Below are 20,376 nucleotides of genomic sequence, written 5' to 3' on the forward strand. Positions count from 1 at the left end.
TCTTTGGGGTAAATACCTAGTAGTGTAATTGCTGGGTCATAGGGTATCTCTATTTTCAACTTCTTGAGGAACCTCCATACTGTCTTCCAGAATGTCTGTACTCGCTTACATTTCCACCAGCAGTATAAGAGGGTTCCCTTTTCTCCACACCGTTTCCAACATCTGTTGTTTTAGCCATTCTGACTGTACACTAGAATTCTTTAGATGGCAGATTTATGAGTCAATTAAACACAAAGCATGTTTACCAATCGACTTAAATATCCTTGGTTTGTGTGCAGTAAGAAGCCAAAAGCACAAACCTAAGTTCAGTAATCAACGCTTTAATATCTTACCGTATTCAGGAAAGATTTAGATGGCCAATGAACTCATCCAATTTATCACTCAAGCAAAACTTTAAAGTTTCAGGTTACCAAACACTTTGAAAAGTATGGTACAAATTAACCTGGAAAATGTTAAGTTGGACAAAACTAACCATCTTGTAAAGTTATCTTTTTGTGAATAAATTGCAAGATTATTTGACCTTGAGTAAACCTTGGTAGAATAAAAGTTTCAACTAGTTTAAATACCAAATTACATTCCACTTGGGTCTGCTTAGAGTGCGTCCACTGAGGGAAAGTCCTGAGAAATTCCTGGAGAACCCGGGAAGAGTCCGGACTGGCAAAGGCTCTTTATCAGTGGCCACCAAATGTGTGTGTGTCGGGGGGGGGCAGGCTCCCCATGTGGGACCACCAAATGTGATGTTTAAATGGGGTGCCTGTCCCATTCGGATGGGGCCCCCCAAATGCGGGGCAATGATTGGGAAGAAACTGGTGGTACAATCTGTGAAAGAATTCACCTGAGACAGAACAAAGGAGATAGACGTTTATTGGTTACACTGCAAGGACACAGTGGCTGGGGACTGTTTGGGGGAAGATGAGGCATGGTGACAAAGGGCATTTTCTCTTTTTTGGTAACTGTGCAGAGTTGTAAGTAGCCCATTGGTAAGATTGGGTCTATGGATATTTTGAGATGGGTCACCTGATGGGCCTGTCTGTATTCAGCCAGGGGGACGCAATGGGCCATTTCTACAATCCATCACTCAAGCTTGTTTGCCTAAAAGTGACTTCTATGGTACGTTCTTTCCAGCAGAGAAGGAGAAGCTGGGAAGGCTGTTATGAACTGGAGTCTATTGAAGTCATCCGGGAATTAGAAGTGTGGAGGCTTCTCATTGGTGGAGCTCTTGTGATGCAGAAGGGGTGGTGGGTTGTGGTGACAAGGAGAGCCTTTCTTCCTCCCGCTGAGATAGTAAGGTAGGGCAAGGTCCAAGTCCCTGCAAGGTCAAGTCCATCGCTTCCTGCTGGGTCTGCATGGTAGGATGCGAGGGCGCCCCCTGCTGACACCTCCCTGCTCCAACTCAGTGAGGTTCACATTATTCTCTCTTGACAGAGGCACTTCTAGAAGGGGGATGTTTATATGGTCCTTTGGAAAATTCCTGAAGAACATCAGCTGAGACATCAATACCTTCATAGTTAAACCTCCATGGAAGATGTCTGCAATTACTTTCTCAAATGGCAGATTGAAGCTGGACAGCCATTGGGCTGGAGCCCAAATGTCCAAATGAACATGGCCTCCTGAGGACTGAGGATAACAATGCTACGAAAGTAATAGCTGACATTGATTATGTGCTCACCGCGTGCTCCGTGGCCTGTGTCCTAAACACTTCACATACATCGTCTGGCTTCATCGTCATGTCAGATAGGCACTGGCATCATCCCCTGATTTTAAGAATCTGAAGGACTAAGTCCTGAGCGGGGAGGTATTCGGTCATTTGTTCAAGGTACCTGTACTGGAGGGTGGCCCAAGCCCTGTGGGCCCAGCCATGCAAAAGGGGCACCTTTTCTTCATTTACCCAAAGCCACTGATTGGTCTAAACTCAGTCCTGGACTGAGCTGGATTCAAACCCCAGGAGCTCCAGCCTCAGAGGTCCCCACCTCTCATCACTGTGTGGTCCTGCCTTGTTGCATTAAATAATATGAGTCAGACTAAGGTAGGGATGTGGAGAGCTGTGTAGGCTCAAGCTGCTTCTGTGACCCTCTTCTCCTGAGAACAATCACAAGCTTCCAGAAGAGTCTCTTCCAAGAACTCTGCTCCTGACCCATCTCAGAGTAAATTGCTGACCTAATGTTTCAGAATCTCCTCTCATTCCTACAAAGACATTCTCCCTCAAAGTTAGGAAGTGGAAGCTGACACATTACTGCCGAGTAACCATCATAGCCTGTCTCCCCAGTGTCCCCACAATGTCCTTTATAGCCGAAGGACTTCACTTGGTCACTGATTTTACATTTCACCTATCTTTAGTCTCTTTACTTCAGTCTGAAACACTTACTTTGTCTCAGTTAAGGCTTTTGTTAAAGAACAGAATTCCAGCAATCAAGTTGAAGCTGTAATTGGCTTTATGAAGGGTTTCATGAACTGGCACCATCCCATCTGGCAAGTAGGTAGTTGCTTCCAAGAGGTGTACAAAATGCAGGGTTTTCTAGGAAGGACGGTGGGGCAAGAAGTGCACAGAGGGAAAAGAAAGGATTGTTTCTGGTCAAGACACCTTCCTTCTGGGGGATGGACTTTCAGGGTTTCTATCCTGAAGATGACTCACCAGTGGCAATCAGGAAATTTTAGATGGACTGTCAAAACGTCACCTTCCGGGGCGCCTGGGTGGCTCAGTGGGTTAAGCCGCTGCCTTCGGCTCGGGTCATGATCTCACGGTCCTGGGATCGAGTCCCGCATCGGGCTCTCTGCTCGGCAGAGAGCCTGCTACCCTCTCTCTCTCTCTCTGCCTGCCTCTCTATCTACTTGTGATCTCTCTCTGTCAAATAAATAAATAAAATCTTTAAAAAAAAAAAAGTCACCTTCCTGGGATAGGTTGAAACTCATTAGTCTTGGTTTGCTTTGAGGTGGGGCTGGGGGGGGGCAAGTGTCTCCAATCTGGGCTTGTTTTTTCTTTCTTTTTTTTTTTTATCACTTTCAAGACCTTGATTTTATCGAAGATTATACACTAGTTATAGATTAAGAATAGATATTCTTTTATTTGGTTTTGTCTGATCTTTTTGAGAATTTCTTGCAGGTTTGCCTCCCTGGTAAGAATATGCCAGAGGTGATGTTGAGGTCTTCTTACCCTGTCCCATTGGGGACTCTTGACAAACCACCCCTATGTGTGGACATCTTTCTTACCTAGCTTGGGCTCCCACACCCATGCCAGGCTGCTTCTTCATGCGAACACCCTTCGCACCCTACTTAGTTTCTGATTTTTCTGATTTGGAGTCAGTGTGACTCCCTTCTCAGCCCCTGACCCCAAATATGGGGCTGCCCACCTGGCTGTGCCCCACCTATGGCTTTAGGACTGAATTATCTAGGAAGGGAGGCAAAGGAAGGGAAGAGAGGAAAGAGAAAGTAGGGATAGGGTGGGGAAGGAAACAGAAGACTCCTCTGCAGCTCCTGATACCAGCCGAAATGGACAAATGCTTTTAGCTTTTCTGTCTAATGCACTGGCCAGTCAACCGTCCCTGATTTGATGTTCATTGTGTCAGGGCAGTTGGGAGCTGAGGCTGAAACACAAAGAGAAAGCATGTTCCCTGCCTACCAGAACAACACGTTAGATGAGATGAAAACATGAAATCAAAAGGAATCATATAATACTAAGTGCCTCAATCGAAAGTTACAAAAAACATGTGCTCCACAACGTGTAGAATTAAATTGTGAATATACTTTCTGACCAATGGGCAAAGTCACAGTGGATTAACTCTCACTTATCTTCATATATGACATTGGAGTTCTGAACGAGCTTCACCCACCCAGCGACTGGGATGGTCAAAACATTCAGTCACTGGCTCTCACTCCTTCAGTTCTACGGATTCCGCCTTAATGTACACAAAGGCATTGGTTAGTATTTTTGTCAAGAGCTGTTGACTGACTGGCTCAGTGTAATATTTCTTGTAGAATATTCAAAATAAGACATGTGATATAAATGTCACTACCACGGTCACCACAGTAATTCTTGTCTCCATTAACGTTTGTTGATAAAATTGTTGAGGAAGTTTTATTCTTGATCAACGGTCAGGGGAACAGATGGTACTAACTGGGGGTAGTCTGTGTGAACCGGACCGGCTGAGTCTACATCTCTGGGACTTTTTAGCGACTTCCTTCACTTTCCACAATAAATGCTCCACACAGACCCTGGAGAAAGCTAAACGAATGTACAGAATCCCTAGTCATCCGTCACGGGCAGTACATGAAGGCCATCTTCATTTCTGGGTTTTACTCACAAAGTAAACTGAAGTCTCTGGTGATCCGGGATCTTGAAGAACAAAGGGGAAGTCCTTCGGGAAAGTCAGGCTTTGTTTTCACTCCATTCTCTTGGCTCTACCTTGAGAACAATGGGTTTTTCCAGTTTAACAGCCCCTTGAGTGCTCCTTTCCAGGTGAATCTACAATAGTTAGACAAGCATATGAGAACCAGGAATGAAGCCCATGACAAGAAACACGAAGGACAATAATGCTTTTCAAACACATAAATACTATTAGACTCAGATATCTGGGATCTTACTCCTATTCTGTAAGCTGCCGAGACTGGAGGGTGGGAGGATACATCCGTCACTCATTCAGCAAATATCTACTGAGCACCTATGCTGTACCAGGCTGGGGATAACATTTTGTTGGGCTTGCGGTCCTTTCGCTTTAATTTTAAGTAAAAGGAATAAATGTTTACATTTTAAACCAGATTCTTAGGCATCATGTCAAAGCATTTTCAAAAGCAATGCAGAGTCTATTTTGTGTATGTTCAAGCTTGCAAAGTAAACCCGAGTGGGTCTTACACACTCTAATGTGTGGCCCTCGTCCCTGCTAAAGATCCCGTCACCTCTCCCAGTGGAACCATCCATTCTTGATGGCAGGAGTTCTTCGTGAAGCATGACGGTTGTTTTCTACCATCTCCCGGCTCCAGAATATAAGGCAAATGGTGAGCTGCTGAAGACCCTACAGTGTTCTGAGTGAACCGTTAGCCCCATTCTCTCCCAGTGACTATCCTAAAGAGTGGGGGAGCCCCAGGCAGAGTTACCTTCTAATGTCGGTTGACTGAAGGGTATGCAAACACCTTGGAAGGTGAGAACTGCCAGCCCGTGGGTGAGCAGGAGCTTTCAGGGAGTGTCTGCCCCGGCTCGGGTGTGCCAGAGCCCGGCTTTCTCTCAGGGCTTAGACCCTCGTTTGTAGTCATTTAGTGCTATGCAGCTGCTGCAAAGCCACAAATAGAATGGAGACTAATTCTGGCTTCCTCCTCTTCTCTGAGGAAGTCTAATAAAGGGAGGAGCTGTATAAAAAATGCACAAGTCCTAAAAGTAGGCCATATTGTACAGCCTTGCTTGAGATGATTCAGTGGCAACAATTCTTTATGTTTTCCAGATCCTTCTAAAAATGTAACTTGTTATTTTAAAATTTTAAATGGCATGCTTGTATTTCCCCTGCAGAAAGACAGACGACACACACACACACACACACACACACACACACCCAAGCCTATACACAAATGTCATTTGTTAATTATTAAAATTAAAATTCTTTACAATTTGCATCCCAGGGCTCTCAATGAACTTCAAATCACTTGTGAACTTTACTGGATAACTATAAGCCACTGGTGGGAGTTTAAGAAAGGAATTAAATGAGATGCTAGAGTTAAAGACGCTCTTAGGTCCAAAGAAAACATAGAACGGAGTGGCTGGATTAATGACAAAGCGTTCAGCTTGGGGACTCTGCTGATGACAGTGGCCTGTAGTAGCCTCTAACAGAGCAGAGGAGGGAATGGGATCTGGTGCATGGGAAGGCTCCAGGGAGGGGCTTGGCAGGGACTGACCAGGCCTGGAAGGATGAGAACAGATGGGAGGAGAGCGTGCTGAGCCTTCACACAACTCGGACTGGGAAGGAAAGGGAACACAGCCTGACTGGAGCCCGGCTTGCAGAAGGTGGGGCCAAGCACACAGGATGGCCTGGATCATGGGAGTCCGTCACATCTGGCAGACACGCTTCACACCATGGATTCTCAACCTTGTGTCCTCATGAGAATCCATGGAGGCAGTTTTAAAGCCACATTCTGGGTGAACTATGTTAGAAAATCTCAGATGACCTGGGCATCAGGATTTTTATTGATTTTTAAAAAATTTTTCTTATTTAAATTCCAGTTAGTTAATGTAGTATAATATGAGATTCAGGCATACAACATAGTGATTCAACACTTCCACACATCTCCCTGCGCTTATCACAGTGTACTCCTTAATCTCCATCACCCATTTCACCCTTCCTCCCACCCCTCCCTCTCTGGTAACCATCAGATTGTTCTTTATCATCACGAGTCTGTTTCTTGGGGTGCCTGGGTGGCTCAGTGGGTTAAGGCCTCTGCCTTCAGCTCAGGTCATGATCCTGGGGTCCTGGGATCGAGCCCTGCATCGGAATTTCTGCTCGGCAGGGAGCCTGCTTCCCTTCCTCTCTCTCTGCCTGCCTCTCTGCCTACTTGTGATCTCTGTCTGTCAAATAAATAAATAAAATCTTTAAAACAAAAAAAAAAGAGTCTGTTTCTTGGTTTGCTACTCTCTCTCTTTTTTCCCCTTTGTTTTGTTTCTTAAATTCCATATACGAGTGAAATCATACATTTGTCTTTCTCGGACTTATTTTATTTAGTGTAATACTCTCTAGCTCTATCCAGGTTGTTGCGAATGGCAAGACTTCATTCTTTTTTAAGGCCGAGTAACATTCCATTGTATATACATGCTACACCTTCCTTGTCCATTCATCAGTCAGTGGACGTTTGGGTTCTTTCCATAATTTGGCTATCGTAGATAATGTTGCGAGTAACATCAGAGTGTACGTATCCCTTTGAATTTGTATTTTTGTATTCTTTCGATAAATACCTAGTAGTACAACTGTAGGGTAGTACTATTGTTTTTGGTATCGATTTTTAATTTACATTGTAGTTAATTGACATACAGTGTAATACTGGTTTCTGGAGTAGAATTTAGTGATTAGTCACTTACATATAACATCCAGAGCTCATCACAAGAAGTCCCCTCCTTCATACCTATCATGGTAGTCATATTTTTGAACTTTTTAAGGAACCTCGATACTGTTTTCCAGAGTGGCTGCACCCGTTTGCATTCTCATGACCAGTGCAAGAGGGTTCTCCTTTCTCTGCACCCTCGCCAACACCTGTTGTTTCTTATGTTGTTGATTTTAGCCATTCTGACAGGTGGGAGGTGATATCTCATTGTAGTTTTGATTTGTATTTCCCTGAAGATGAGAGACGTTGAGTATCTTTTCCTGTGTATGTTCATCATCTGTATGCCTTCTTTGGGAAAATGTCTATTCATGCATTCTGCCCATTTTTTAACCTGGATTATTTCTGTTTTGTTTTTTATTATGTTCAATTAGCCAACATATAGTTAAGTACATCATTAGTGTTTGATGTAGTGTTCAACGATTCATTAGTTGTGTATAATAACCAGTGCTCATCACCACACGGGCCCTCCTTAATTATTTTCAGGGTGTTCACTTTTATAAGTTCTTATATCTTTTGCTATCAGTCCTTTATCAGATACGTGATTTGCAAATATCTTCTTCCATTCTGTCGATTGCCTTTAGTTCTGTTATTTCCTTCATTGTTCAGAAGCTTTTTATTTTGATGAAGTCCTAGTAGTATTTTCGTTTGTTTTCTTGTTTTTGTTTTTGCTATTGTCTCCTCTGCCTCAGGAGACGTATGTATAAAGAAGTTGCTGTAGATGATGCCAAAGAGATTTCTGACCATATTCTCCTGTAGGACTTTTATGGTGTCAGTCTCACATTAAATCTTTTTTTTTTATTTAATTTCTTTTCAGTGTAACAGAATTCATTGTTTATGCACCACACCCAGTGCTCCATGCAATACGTGTCCTTCCTAATACCCACCACCAGGTTAGATCTTTAATCCATTTTGAATTTATTTTTGTGTATTGTGTAAGAATGTGGCCCAGTTTCATTCTTTTGCACGTTGCTGTCCGGTTTAATAAACAGCATCTGTGGAACACGCTGTCTTTTCCCCGTTGGTATTCTTCCCTGCTTTGTCAAAGATTCTTTGACCATAGAGTTGTGTGTTCATTTCTGGGCTTTCGAATCTGTTTCACTCACCTGTGTGTCTATTTTTGTGCTACTGTCATTTTGTTTTGATCATTACAGCTTTGTAATATAACCTGATGTCTGGAATTGTGATGCCTCCAGCTTTGCTCTTCTTTTCAAGGTTGCTTTGGCTGTTTGGATTCTTTTTGTGGTTCCTTTCAAATGTTAGGATTATTTGCTCCAGATTCATGAAAAATGCCGTTGGTATTTGAAACACATTGCATTAAACATGGACATTGCTTTGGGTAGTATGGACATTTTAACAATATTTGTTCTTCCAATCCAAGAGCATGGAAGGTCTTCCCATTTCTTTGTGTCCTCTTCAATTTCTTTCATCTCTGTTTTATAGTTTTCAGAGCACAGTTCTTTCACTTCTTTGGTTAGGCTTATTCCTAGACATCTTAATTTTTGGTGCAGTTTTAAATGGGATTGATTCCTTGATTTCTCTTTCTGTTGCTACCTTATTGGTGTATAGAAATGCAACCAATTCCTGGCATTGATTTTGTATCCTGCAATTTTACTGAATTCATTGATCAGTTCTAGCAGCTTTTTAGTGGAGGCTTTGGGTTTTCTATATAGAGTATCACGCCATCTGCATGTAGTGAGAGTTCAACTTCTTCCTTGCTGACTTGGAAGCATTTTATTCGTGTTGTCGGACTGCTGTGGCTAGGACTTCCAGTATTATGTTAAATAACAGTGATGTCTGTGGACATCTGTCTTGTTCCTGACCATAGAGGAAAAACTCTCCGTTTTTCCCCTACTGAGGATGATATTAGCTGTGGGTTTTTCATATGTGGCCTTTATTATGTTCCCTCAAAATGTGCCTTGTTGAGGACTTTTACCATGAATGGTTGTTGTACTTTGTCAAATACTTGAAATGATATCTTCCTATCCTTTCTTTTTTTAATGTGGTGTATCACATTGATTGATTTTCAAATACTGAATCACCCTTGCAAGCCAGGAATAAATCCTACTTTATTGTGGTGAATGATTTTTTTTTTTTTTAATGTACTGTTGGATTCAGTTTGCCAGTATTCATTGGGAATTTTTACATCATGTTCATCAGGGATATTGCCCTGTAGTTTTCTCTCTCTCTCTTTTAAAGATTTTATTTACTTATTTGACAGAGAGACAGATCACAAGTAGACAGAGAGGCAGGCAAAGGCTCCCTGGCCAAGCAGAGAGCCTGATGTGGGGCTCCATCCCAGGACCCTGAGATCATGTCCTGGGCCAAAGGCAGAGGCTTAACCCATTGAGTCACCCAGGCGCCCCTACAGTTCTCTTCTTTAGTGGAGTCTTTTATCTGGTGCTGGTATCAGGGCAATGCTGGTCTTATAGAAGAGACTTGTGAGATGAATAGGCGTGAATTCTTCTTTAAATATTTGGTAGAATTTGCCTGTAAAACCATCTGGCCCTGGACTCTGGTCTGTTAGGAGTTTTTTGATTACTGATTCAATTTCTTTGCTGATTATTGATCTGTTCAAGTTTTCTATTTCTTCCTGTTTCAGTTTCAGTAGTTTATATATTGCTAGGAATTTATCCATTTCTTCCAGGTTGTCCAATTTGTTGGCATACGGGTTTTCATAATATTCTCTTATAAAAAAAAATTCTGTGGTATTGGTTGTTATTTCCCATCTCTTGTTTGTGATTTTATTTATTGGGGGTAATTTCTCTTTTCTTTTTGATAAGCCTGGCTGGAGGTTTGTCAATTTCACCCATTTTTTTTTTTTTTCAAAGGAGCAGCTCCTGGTTTCATTGATCTGTTCTATTGTTTTTATAGTTTCTATATCATTTATTCCTGTTCTAATCTTTATTATTTCCTTCCTCTGGCTGGTTTTAGGCTTCACTTACTGTTCTTTTTCTAGCTCCTTTAAGTATAGGGTTAAGTTGTTTATATGAGATTTTTCTTGTTCTTGAGGCACACCTCTATGCTACATACTTCCCTCTTAGGACTGCTTTTCCTGCATCCCAAAGGTTTGGGGTCATTGTGTTTTCATTTTCATTTGTATCCATGTATTTTTTTAAGGTCTTCTTTGATTTCCTGGCTGACCCATGCATTGTTAGTAACATTATTCAGTCTCCATGTATTTGTGGTCTGTCCAAATTTGTTATTGTGTTTGATGTCTCTTTTCATAGTGTTGTGGTCAGCAAAGGTGCGTGGTATGATTTCAATCTTATTGTATTTTTTGAGGCTTGTTTTGTGACCCAGTACGTGATTTATTCTGAAGAATGTTCCATATGCACTTGAATAGAATGTGTATTCTGCTGCTTTGGGATGGCATGCTCTCAATATATCTATTAAGACCCCTCTAAGGAAGATGTCTCAAGACAGCTAGAGAACAGATGAGTTTGCTTTTAATGAAGCCTAGATACCAAGAGCAGCACAGGACTGCAGCCACACATAGCATGGGACCTGTGTGTGCTCCTGAAAGTAATGGCCTTATGGATAAGAGGTCAGGTAGCACCTTTTGATAAGAGGTCAGGGCCCGGAGCTTCACAGAGTGTCACTGGTGTGTGGTGCCTGGGCTCTGCTGTTGTGTTTTGGCAGCTCTATCGTTCAGGCTGGCTGTCTGTAGAGCCCCTCCTTGCTTGCTGTGGGCAGTGTTTGGTCCCTGGCCTGAATGTGGTGAGCTTTAACTAGGTGTGCTCTGGTCTGCTTGTGAAATGAGACCTGACACCGACTCCACCAGAACCGAGGCCCTGTAGAACCCTCTGGTCAGGAGGCTTGGTGTGGGGAAGGGTTTATGCTGGTCTTCTGGGGAAAGGGTCTGCTATGCTGGGAGGCAAGCCTGACTGAGAAGTGCAGTCCCACCAAGCACAGGGAGGTGGGGCTCGGTGTAAGCGAGTTGGGCAGCCAGTACTGGCACTGTGCTGCTTCCGACAGATGACTCTGTGTTTGTGGTGAGGGGTGGGGGAGGAAGAGGCACCAGCCCGCTCATTTGTTCCTGGAGAGGCATCTTCGTGAACACTGCCTCTCAAGGATGCACTTCTAGAAGAGGGACGATCTCCCCTCTGTGCGCCCCAGGTGCTCTTCAGTCAGGATTTTCAAAAGAACCCACTGATTCCAATGTACAAACAGGGGTTGAGAACCACAGTCATGAGAGTGTCTGTAAGTTGTGGTGGAGAAGATCATCCTTCAAAAGTCATGTCATGGGGGCGCCTGGGTGGCTCAGTGGGTTGAAGCCTCCGCCTGTGGTCGTGATCCCAGGATCCTGGGATTGAGCCTCGCATCAGACTCTTTGCTCAGCGGGGAGCCTGCTTCCTCTTCTCTCTCTGCCTGCCTCTCTGCCTACCTGTGATCTCTGTCTGTCAATAAATAAACAAAATCTTATAAAAAACCAAAACAACAACAAAAAAGTCATGTCATGATAATCACTGCATGTCAAGACTATGCATGTTTCCTTCCTTTCAGTGACCTTGAGAGAAATTTAAAACATCGCTCAAGTTCAAAAGTCTGCATAAGCATGTCAAGCTATGTAACTGACTAGCTGACCCTTATGGTTGAGTGGTTATAAACCACAGACATGGCACTCATGAGCTGAATAATGGCCACGCATGACTCCAAATAGATTCTCTTGGCTGATAGAACAAATTATTAAGGATAAATGACCCCTCCCCGCTGACACACACATATCCATTATTTACCTCTTAGTTTGAAAAAAAACCCAGTAATATACTATTTATGTAGAAAGCAATCTCTCTGACCTGTGTTTCTTTACAAGGTTTGAAGGAGAAGTTCTGCAGGACTTTGACAAGGGCAAGTTTCATGCTCGTGGTCGCAAACCTCATCCCAATGCAGTTTCGGGGTCCGGTTCCAAAAGGCAGGTATGTATAAGGATTTATGCTGTCCTTGTTCTTCTTGCTGAACCTGGTTTCATGATACAAATTGGGAACACATTAGTGAAACACAGAAACCATAAGAGCCTACACGTTTGGGATTTGGGATTCTTACCAGGACTGTATGGGACACACTTTTGGGGGTTGGCGACTGAAATCTTGCTATGCTGATTCTGTGGTGACAACAGTAAACTATAGATCCTCCGCATTTCCCATACCCTATGGGAGCATTTAGTCTTGTTGAGATGAGACGAATGCTGTTGAAAAGAAGATTTATCTTAAACACTAGAATTACATTTGGCATGGTGAGATGTTCACACCCTGAAAGGCAAGCAGGAAATGAGCCTGACTGAAGGAAAGGTCGATTCCTGCCTCCACTCCCACTTACATAGGTCACATGCTCATGGAAAAAGAAAGTAGAGAAAATGCCTCCTATGACGGATTGATTGACTGACCGATCGATTTGACAGAGAGAGTGAGAGCATATAAGCAGTGAGGAGTAGCAGGCAGAGGGTGAGGAAGAAGCAGGCTACCCACGGAGGAGGGAGCCTGAAGTGGGGCCCAATCCCAGGACCCTAGGACCATGACCTGATACTTAACCAACTGAGTCACCCAGGCACCCCACCCTCCAGGATTTAAAGTTCTATTTTTCTCTTTTCATCCCTATCGTCTCCACCTGCACCTCCTCTCACTTTCAAAAACAAGTCAGAAGATTCACACGGGCACGTGATGCTGCTCTACTGTCGTCAAACTCTCCGATATGTATAACCAGTATAACTACTGTCTGTCTGTTTCATGAGGGTATAAATTCCTTGAAGGTCAATCCTAGATCTTATTTAAAACTGATTCCTGAATATTTGATTATATTAAGGGAAAATGTGGATTTTGGAAAAGTGATAATGGCATTGTGATGAGGTTATTTTTTAAAGTCCTTATGCTATGGAGAGCATTCTAGAATGATCACAGATGATGTACATAAATGTAATATGGGAATCAGATGAAGGATTACAACGGCATGTGGATGGGTTCGTGGTTGTTGGGCAGGTGACAGGCACACACGATGCATTAAAAGTATTTCATAGATGTGTGTCTCTAGGATATGCCTGTGTTGTGTCAAAAATGCTCCGTAGTAGCCTTTTTTTAATATGTGGATTTCTTACTCTCTGGCCCAGTCCCTGAAACACATAGGTAAGCACTTCTTCTCATGATTGAATGAATCACAGAGAAGCACCTGGAGTGCTCTCTGGTTTCTGTTTGAGAAGCCACAGGAGTGGGGACTGCTGAACTTGCGGGAACCACCAGGGTTCCTGGTCTAAAGAACAGACAACTTGGTCAATTCTGACTTTTTCCAGCAAGTACTGAAAACGTGATGCTAGCACTAGGGACACCACACAACAAGATAAGGCCTCTGCCATAAGGGCTTAGAGTCGGTGGCTTAAAGTCTAGATCTCTAAAAAGTTCACTCCAAATTTTGTTCACCGATACAATAAACAGGAAAGCACCAACTCTTTTAAGGAGTCAAGCTTTGCCCAAAGCCAGACTCTGCTTTGAATTCCCAGAAGAGAAAGCTCAAGACCCCTCTAAAGAAGATGTCTCAAGACAGCTAGAGAACAGATGAGTTTGCTTTTAATGAAGCCTAGATACCAAGAGCAGCACAGGACTGCAGCCACACATAGCATGGGACCTGTGTGTGCTCCTGAAAGTAATGGCCTTATGGATAAGAGGTCAGGTAGCACCCAGGGCCCGGAGCTTCACAGAGTGTCACTGGTGTGTGGTGCCTGGGCTCTGCTGTTGTGTTTTGGCAGCTCTATCGTTCAGGCTGGCTGTCTGTAGAGGCCCTCCTTGCTTGCTGTGGGCAATGTTTGGTCCCTGGCCTGAATGTGGTGAGTTTTAACTAGGTGTGCTCTGGTCTGCTTGTGAAATGAGACCTGACACCGACTCCACCAGAACCAAGGCCCTGTAGAAGCCTGGACCACAGCCAGAGATTTATGTAAAACAGATACAAGTAATAGGCCTAATGGAGAATTTAAAGCAACAATTGTAAGAACATTCACTGGGCTTGAGAAAAGAAGACATCAGTGATATCCTAAACTCTTTTAAAAATAAAAGAGTTCAAAAAGAATCAGAGATGAGCAGCCATGAGGCTGCTCCTCCTGCCAGGGATGAGGACTCAGGTCACAGCATCTGCTCTCCCACTAAGGCCAGTAGGAACAGGGCCAAGGTTAATAAACATGGAATGTGGGGGCTGGAGGGTGAATTCAGAGACCTGGAGAGGACAGAAAAACTTAAAGGGCAAAAAGGCCTATTTCCTGAAAGATGATAGTGGTTACAAAAAAATAAGTCATAAAAATATAATCGCACACAGAAATATAGCATGTTGTTTGTAGTCTAATGTTTCATTAGGCAGTTCAAAACCAAAAATTATAATATCATCCTATTTTTTAGTAATCTATAGTACACAGAAAAATGTCCATAAGGAGATACATGACATTATTATTAATTTTAATATATTCGGTCTGTAGATGAGTATAATTTTCTTCATTTCTATAGTTTCTAAGTCTATAGCTTATAAAATATTGACAACAAAGAATGATGATTTTGTAATAAGAAAAAAACTTCTAGGAGCACAAAGATGTCCAAATGAATAATTGTACAACCACATGCTTGTCATCTATATGAAGGAAATATCAGAATATCATCCAGTATGAGGGTGGGTTCCTCATACCTTTCGGGATGGAACTCCTCAGGCTCTGGCCAGAGATCCTGATCGCGGTGAAGAGTAAAGACTGGCACCATCACCACTGTCCCTTTGGGAATGAACACACCACCGATCTCCACATCTTTCTTACAGACCCTCTCAAGTCTACCACCGATTGGATGTAATCTCAGAGTTTCATTCAACACCATGTCCAGATACTCCATCTGTACAAGGGCATCATAAGTGGGTGGTGCCTGGAAGGAAAGAAACAGATTTTGATACATTGAGATTTGGAATCAACATTCAACTCACTCTATACACTACTGAAGTGTTAGGGACACCTAAGAATCATGTATTTTGGTAAAGGGCATTTACGGACATTTTCATATCTACCATGTCCTTTGACCTGCTCAGTGGCCCACTGACATGTGTAGAGACACAAGTCACTAGGGGAGACCGTTGGGACAACCCCCTAAACAGGGCCTAAGTCCCTCTCACCACCATGTAGTAGTTATTCTTCCTCATGTAAACAAAAGTGATTAAAAGTCTATAACCCTTACTCTTACTTGGAATATGCTGAAGTCACTGTTTGCTTTCAAAAGAGGGCCCACACTTCTGTACCAAGGAGAGAGAACGGACAACAGAAAAATTCCCTATTCCACATAAAGTCTTCTAGTTGAAATATCCTGCTTCCTAGTTTTTGATTATATATATAAAGTTTGGAGAGAAGCACTATATTATGTAAAAAGTCTATAAATAATCTGGGGAGTAATGAGCTCTTCTCTAACACAAATATGAGAAAAGAAGACTGAGATTAGATGGTCCCATGGTACACAATTTCAGTTCTAGGGAAAGATGTAAAGGGAATAAGAACCCTACCCTCAGCCCCACCCTCTGTTGCTGGAAGGGTCTCATAGTTGTTGCGTCAAGGTTGACAATAAACCAAGTAAGCTGCTCCAGTCCCAGAGGCCAGGTGTCTTCATAAGCAGAGAATTTCAGTTTGCGCAGAGGCCTGAAAACTGTGGGCAATTGTATCTATCGCTTAGTGTTATATTTAAGAGCCAACACCGTAGGAGTTATGAGTTCCATCAGGATCCAGGCAACCTGGTTTGTAACTTGGCTTTTTCACCACTAGGTATGTGATGTGGAAGAAAGTTATGTTATGTCTCTGTAGCTCAGTTTCTGACTTGTTACGTTGAGCTAATTAGAGTTGACCCTTCAGAGTGTGTGGGGCATAGACACTTACTGCTCACCCAAGATGCACGTAGACCCCCATAGTTCCCAGCCCACCCGACCTTAGGAGAAACCACTTTGCAAATGGGCTGTGATCTGAGGATCTGTATGTCAGTTTGGGGCCAAATACTGGAAAAGCAAGTGAGCAACACTCAAGTTTTTTGTTCTCCGGCCAACACAAAGTCTTCGCGTTCTAGATAACGCTGGTCTAAGAAAGCAGAGCCTCTTTACCTGTATCACTGAATACTCCCATCCTCAACTAATACCCATCGTGGACATGGGAATGTGAGTCAAAAGTAAACTTTTGCTACATAAACCCACAAGATTTGAGGGCTCTTCTGTTACTAAGGCATCACAGAGCTCATCCTGACCTCCCTCCTCAGATATGACCTGCTCACCTTACTCGGGAAAGTCACATCAATCTCCTCCTGTAGTTTCTGCTGGACATCAGGGTGAGTGGCCAATTCATATGCCAAGAAGGAAAGAGCAGTGCTAGTGGTCTCGTAGCCAGCAAAAAGAAAGGTCATAGATTGGGCCACGAGCTCCAGATCAGACAGAGCTAAGAGGAGAAGAAAGACATTTTAGCTAAAGCTGGTGAATGAAAAACATCACAGTTCAGATGACAAGAAACCCAAATGAAATTCCCAGATCCCTTGGGGGAAAATAGGTAAAAGCAGTTCGGAATCAGACTAGGAGTGGTCTGCATTCTGATGTCTATCCTACAGAGCCAGAAAGAGGCAAAAGTTGTTTTGATCTGCTTATTCCCCAGGATTATAACTATTTTCAGCCATCTGCTCCTGCTTATGCCACCTTCCCCACCAACACAGGTGGCTAATTTCAGGAGATGGCTTTTCTGTCTCACATACATAGTGTTTTCCGTCTATCTCTGAAGAGTCCTAAAAGTACTTTCGCTGTAAGTAACACAGGCTAGTATTCTTCCCCGGGAAAAATTTACATTCTTCTACAGCTTAATTTTTTTTTTTTTTTTTTTTTGAGAGAGAGTATGCAATGCTAAGGCTTAATTGTCAGGAAAATTCAATGAACTTTTATCTAAACATTTTGGCAGGAACTTAAGAGAACAATATTGGGCTACAGAAAAACTTTTGTCCTATGTGTGCTCCATGGACCAGCAGCATCAACAGCATCCGGGAGCTTACTGGAAATGCAGAATTTCAAACCTCATCCTAGCACAATGGAACCCAAATCTGAGCTTTCACAAAATGTGATGAGATGCACGGATTATACCTTCGGGAAGAATCTAGTAATAGCAGACCCGGGGCCCACTACTCTTCAAGTGGATCATCTCAGATGCGTACAGAAACTGTAACACAGACAAGAAGCTAGAAGAGGGGAGACTATGCCAGGTAGCTAATGCCATTAAAAGAGCATAAGAAGGGACCGGGGATGGAGACAAACCATAAGAGACTCTGAATCTTAGGAAACAAACTGGGGGTTGCTGGGGGATTGGGGGGGCAGGGTTGGGTTATGGACATTGGGGAGGGTATGTGCTACGGTGAGTGCTGTGCATTGTGCAGTCAAATGCTCTACCCCTGAGCTATACCCCCCGAGGGCTGTGCATTGTGTAAGACTGATGATTCACAGATCCGTACCCCTGGGGGCAAATAATACCCTCTATGTTAATTAGAAAAAAAAGCATAAGAAAGAATGCGTCAATAGAAGGGTACTGGCCAGCATGAAATACAGAGAAATAGAATCCAGTGAGTAGTGGCTCCACCCTATATGTAAGTTGGCCTCTCTGATTTTCTCCTGGTAGAAACTAAGCTGCCCAGGCTCTAACCTATTTGACTGGAACTGGATTAGGACCTTTAGATCCTTAGAGCACTGAAATGAACAAGGTACCTGCAACAGACATGAAATTCACAACTAGAAACAACACAGGGACATTGTAAGAAAGATTTTCAATGATACTTTCTGTGATGTCACTGTGGATAAATTCAACTATCCAACCTTTCCTCCTTTAGCGTGGACCCAGAGACATTCAAGTTTAGATCTACACTGCTCAATGTGACGGCCACTTGCCAGATGTGGCTGTTTAAATATAAATTTTAATCGAGTACATTAAACGCAATATAAGATTCAGCTCTTCAGAGGCACTAACCACATGTCAAGTGCTCAGTAGCCACGTGTGTGCCACGGTCACTGTACCGAACAGGGCAGATATATTCATCACAAAAATTTCTTGAACCAAACACACAGATAGATAGAGGTAGATGTATACATAGGTATAGATCTATTTTAGTGATGTGATAGAGTAAGGCTGTCCTTTTTCTCCAGAATCCATTGTTAAATATATAGGAATTTTGTGAGATGGTTGTGAAACCTTGATAGCTTGAAGTTAACCATGATGGGAATGTTTCTGACATTGAAAGAAATTATAAATCAAGGCAGAGAGCATGTCTACAATCACTGGTTATGGAGATATAAAGAAATATTTAGGTTTATCATTCCTGTGTAATATATATTTGATGTGATTAGCCTGGTCCACTGAGAGGATCTAGAAAAAAAAGCAACCCTAATAGCAATGAGCACTCCTAGATCCCAGGTTTTGGTTTCTTTTTTTTTTTTTTAAGATTTTATTTATTTATTTGACAGAGAGAGAGATCACAAGTAGGCAGAGAGGCAGGCAGAGAGAGAGGAGGAAGCAGGCTTCCCGCGGAGCAGAGAGCCCGATGTGGGGCTCGAACCCAGGACCCTGGGATCATGACCTGAGCCGAAGGCAGAGGCTTTAACCCACTGAGCCACCCAGGCGCCCCTCTTTTTTTTTTTTTTAAAGTTAAAATTCATTCATTTATTTTACAGAAAGGGAAAGCACACACATGTGTGGTAGGGGCAGAGGGACAGAATCTCCAAGCAGATTCCCCGACGAGCACAAAGCCAGATATGGAGCTTGATCCTATGATCCTTGAGATCATGACCTGAGTTGAAACCAAGAGTCAGATGCTCAAGTGACTGTGCCATCCATGCATCCCAGAGTTTGTTTTCTAAATACCCTTCTCACTAAAAGGAAACAGAGCTCCTTGAAGTAATGGCTGATTTCAAGGCTCATCAGGGGAAGTAAAAGGGAGACCTAGAATGTCTCATGTCAGAAGCAACAAGTGCTCATACAGTAATCTGTGAAAAGGATACAGGAAACTCTATGTACTATAATGGTAGATATGCACCATTCCACATTTGTCAAAACTCATAGAAATATCACATCAACAATAAATCCTAATTTAAACTATGGACTTAAACGGTAATAATGTGTCATTGTATGTATACTGATTGTGACAAAATTAGCACATGCGGAGAGATTTTGAAAGTGGGGGTGGCTGTGTGCAGGTGGAAAATACTGGAAATCTCTGTGCCTTTCACTCAATATTGCTTGAATCTAAAGCTGCTATTAAAAAATCTACTCAAGGGGCGCCTGGGTGGCTCAGTGGGTTAAAGCCTCTGCCTTCGGCTCAGGTCATGGTCCCGGGGTCCTGGGATCGAGCCCCACATCGGGCTCTCTGCTCAGCAGGGAGCCTGCTTCCTCCTCTCTCTCTGCCTGCCTCTCTGCCTACTTGTGATTTCTGTCTCTCAAATAAATAAATAAATAAACAAATAATCTTAAAAAAAAAAATCTACTCAAAACAAAACAAAACCCCAAAAAAGAAAGAAAAGAAAAGAAAAGGAGTAAAGAGAAAAGAAAGCACACAGGATCCCACTTGCAAGGGCTTCCAATGGACAAACCTGAGTGAATTTGAGGATCCAAATAAAGAATGATTTAAGAGACTAAGTTAGCAATATATGAGATCAGACGGACATAAATAAATTAATGAGAGAGAACGTGAAGCTCCCTTATAATGGACTATCACCCATAAATGTAGAAGAAATGATGGGATTAGAAAGTCACCATTTTGAAGCCATTACAGGAATAATGGTTTCAGTTAAATACCGTCCATGGATAATAAAAGTAGTAGATGAATGTTTGAAGAAAAACACAGTATTTACACAGTCGCAAAGGCATCTTGCACCAGTCACTTCTTAATTACAAAATGAGAAATAAAACTTTATAGCACATTAAGGCAGTGAACACAAGTTCAACCAAGTGTTCCAGGTGAAGGTCACCAACACTGGGCCCAAGTGCCTCCTGATGTGATTAAAAGACTTGATGCAAATTTTTAGGTAGAGGTTCCCATTCAGAGGGTCTGATTTGACCGGAGAATTGACATTGGAAGGAAGCTCCCCAAGAGTTCTGATGCAGACCAGTCCACCGACGGCCATGTTTATGGCTGCCCTTCAAGTACTGAACAGAGTTGTGGCTGCATGCTTCTGGAAAGTGGTTCTGGCTACCCTTTATATCTGAACATGTGTCTTTCTTCAATTTGCAGAAATTCCATCTGCTAAAATCTTCCTTCGCATCTCAGAACCACCTCTTGCCTCTGAACCTCCCCATTG

The 20,376-nt window shown here is 42.8% G+C and overlaps 1 protein-coding gene across 1 annotated transcript in view; it reads right to left on the bottom strand.

Moving 5' to 3' along the window:
• Positions 1–847: 847 nt before the first annotated feature.
• Positions 848–20,376, bottom strand: part of LOC123933470 (cytochrome P450 3A12-like) — a 59,863-nt gene continuing 40,334 nt past the window's right edge. The window contains exons 12-15 of the mRNA XM_045992661.1: positions 16,332–16,492; positions 14,728–14,954; positions 11,871–12,033; positions 848–4,459 (exon numbers count right to left, since the gene is read on the bottom strand). Of these exons, the coding sequence (XP_045848617.1) occupies positions 4,364–4,459; positions 11,871–12,033; positions 14,728–14,954; positions 16,332–16,492 (647 nt within the window). The 3' untranslated portion in view covers positions 848–4,363. The remainder of the gene's footprint in view (positions 4,460–11,870; positions 12,034–14,727; positions 14,955–16,331; positions 16,493–20,376) is intronic.

This window comes from Meles meles, chromosome 21 (assembly GCF_922984935.1).
Source record: "Meles meles chromosome 21, mMelMel3.1 paternal haplotype, whole genome shotgun sequence".
NCBI lineage: Eukaryota > Metazoa > Chordata > Mammalia > Carnivora > Mustelidae > Meles > Meles meles.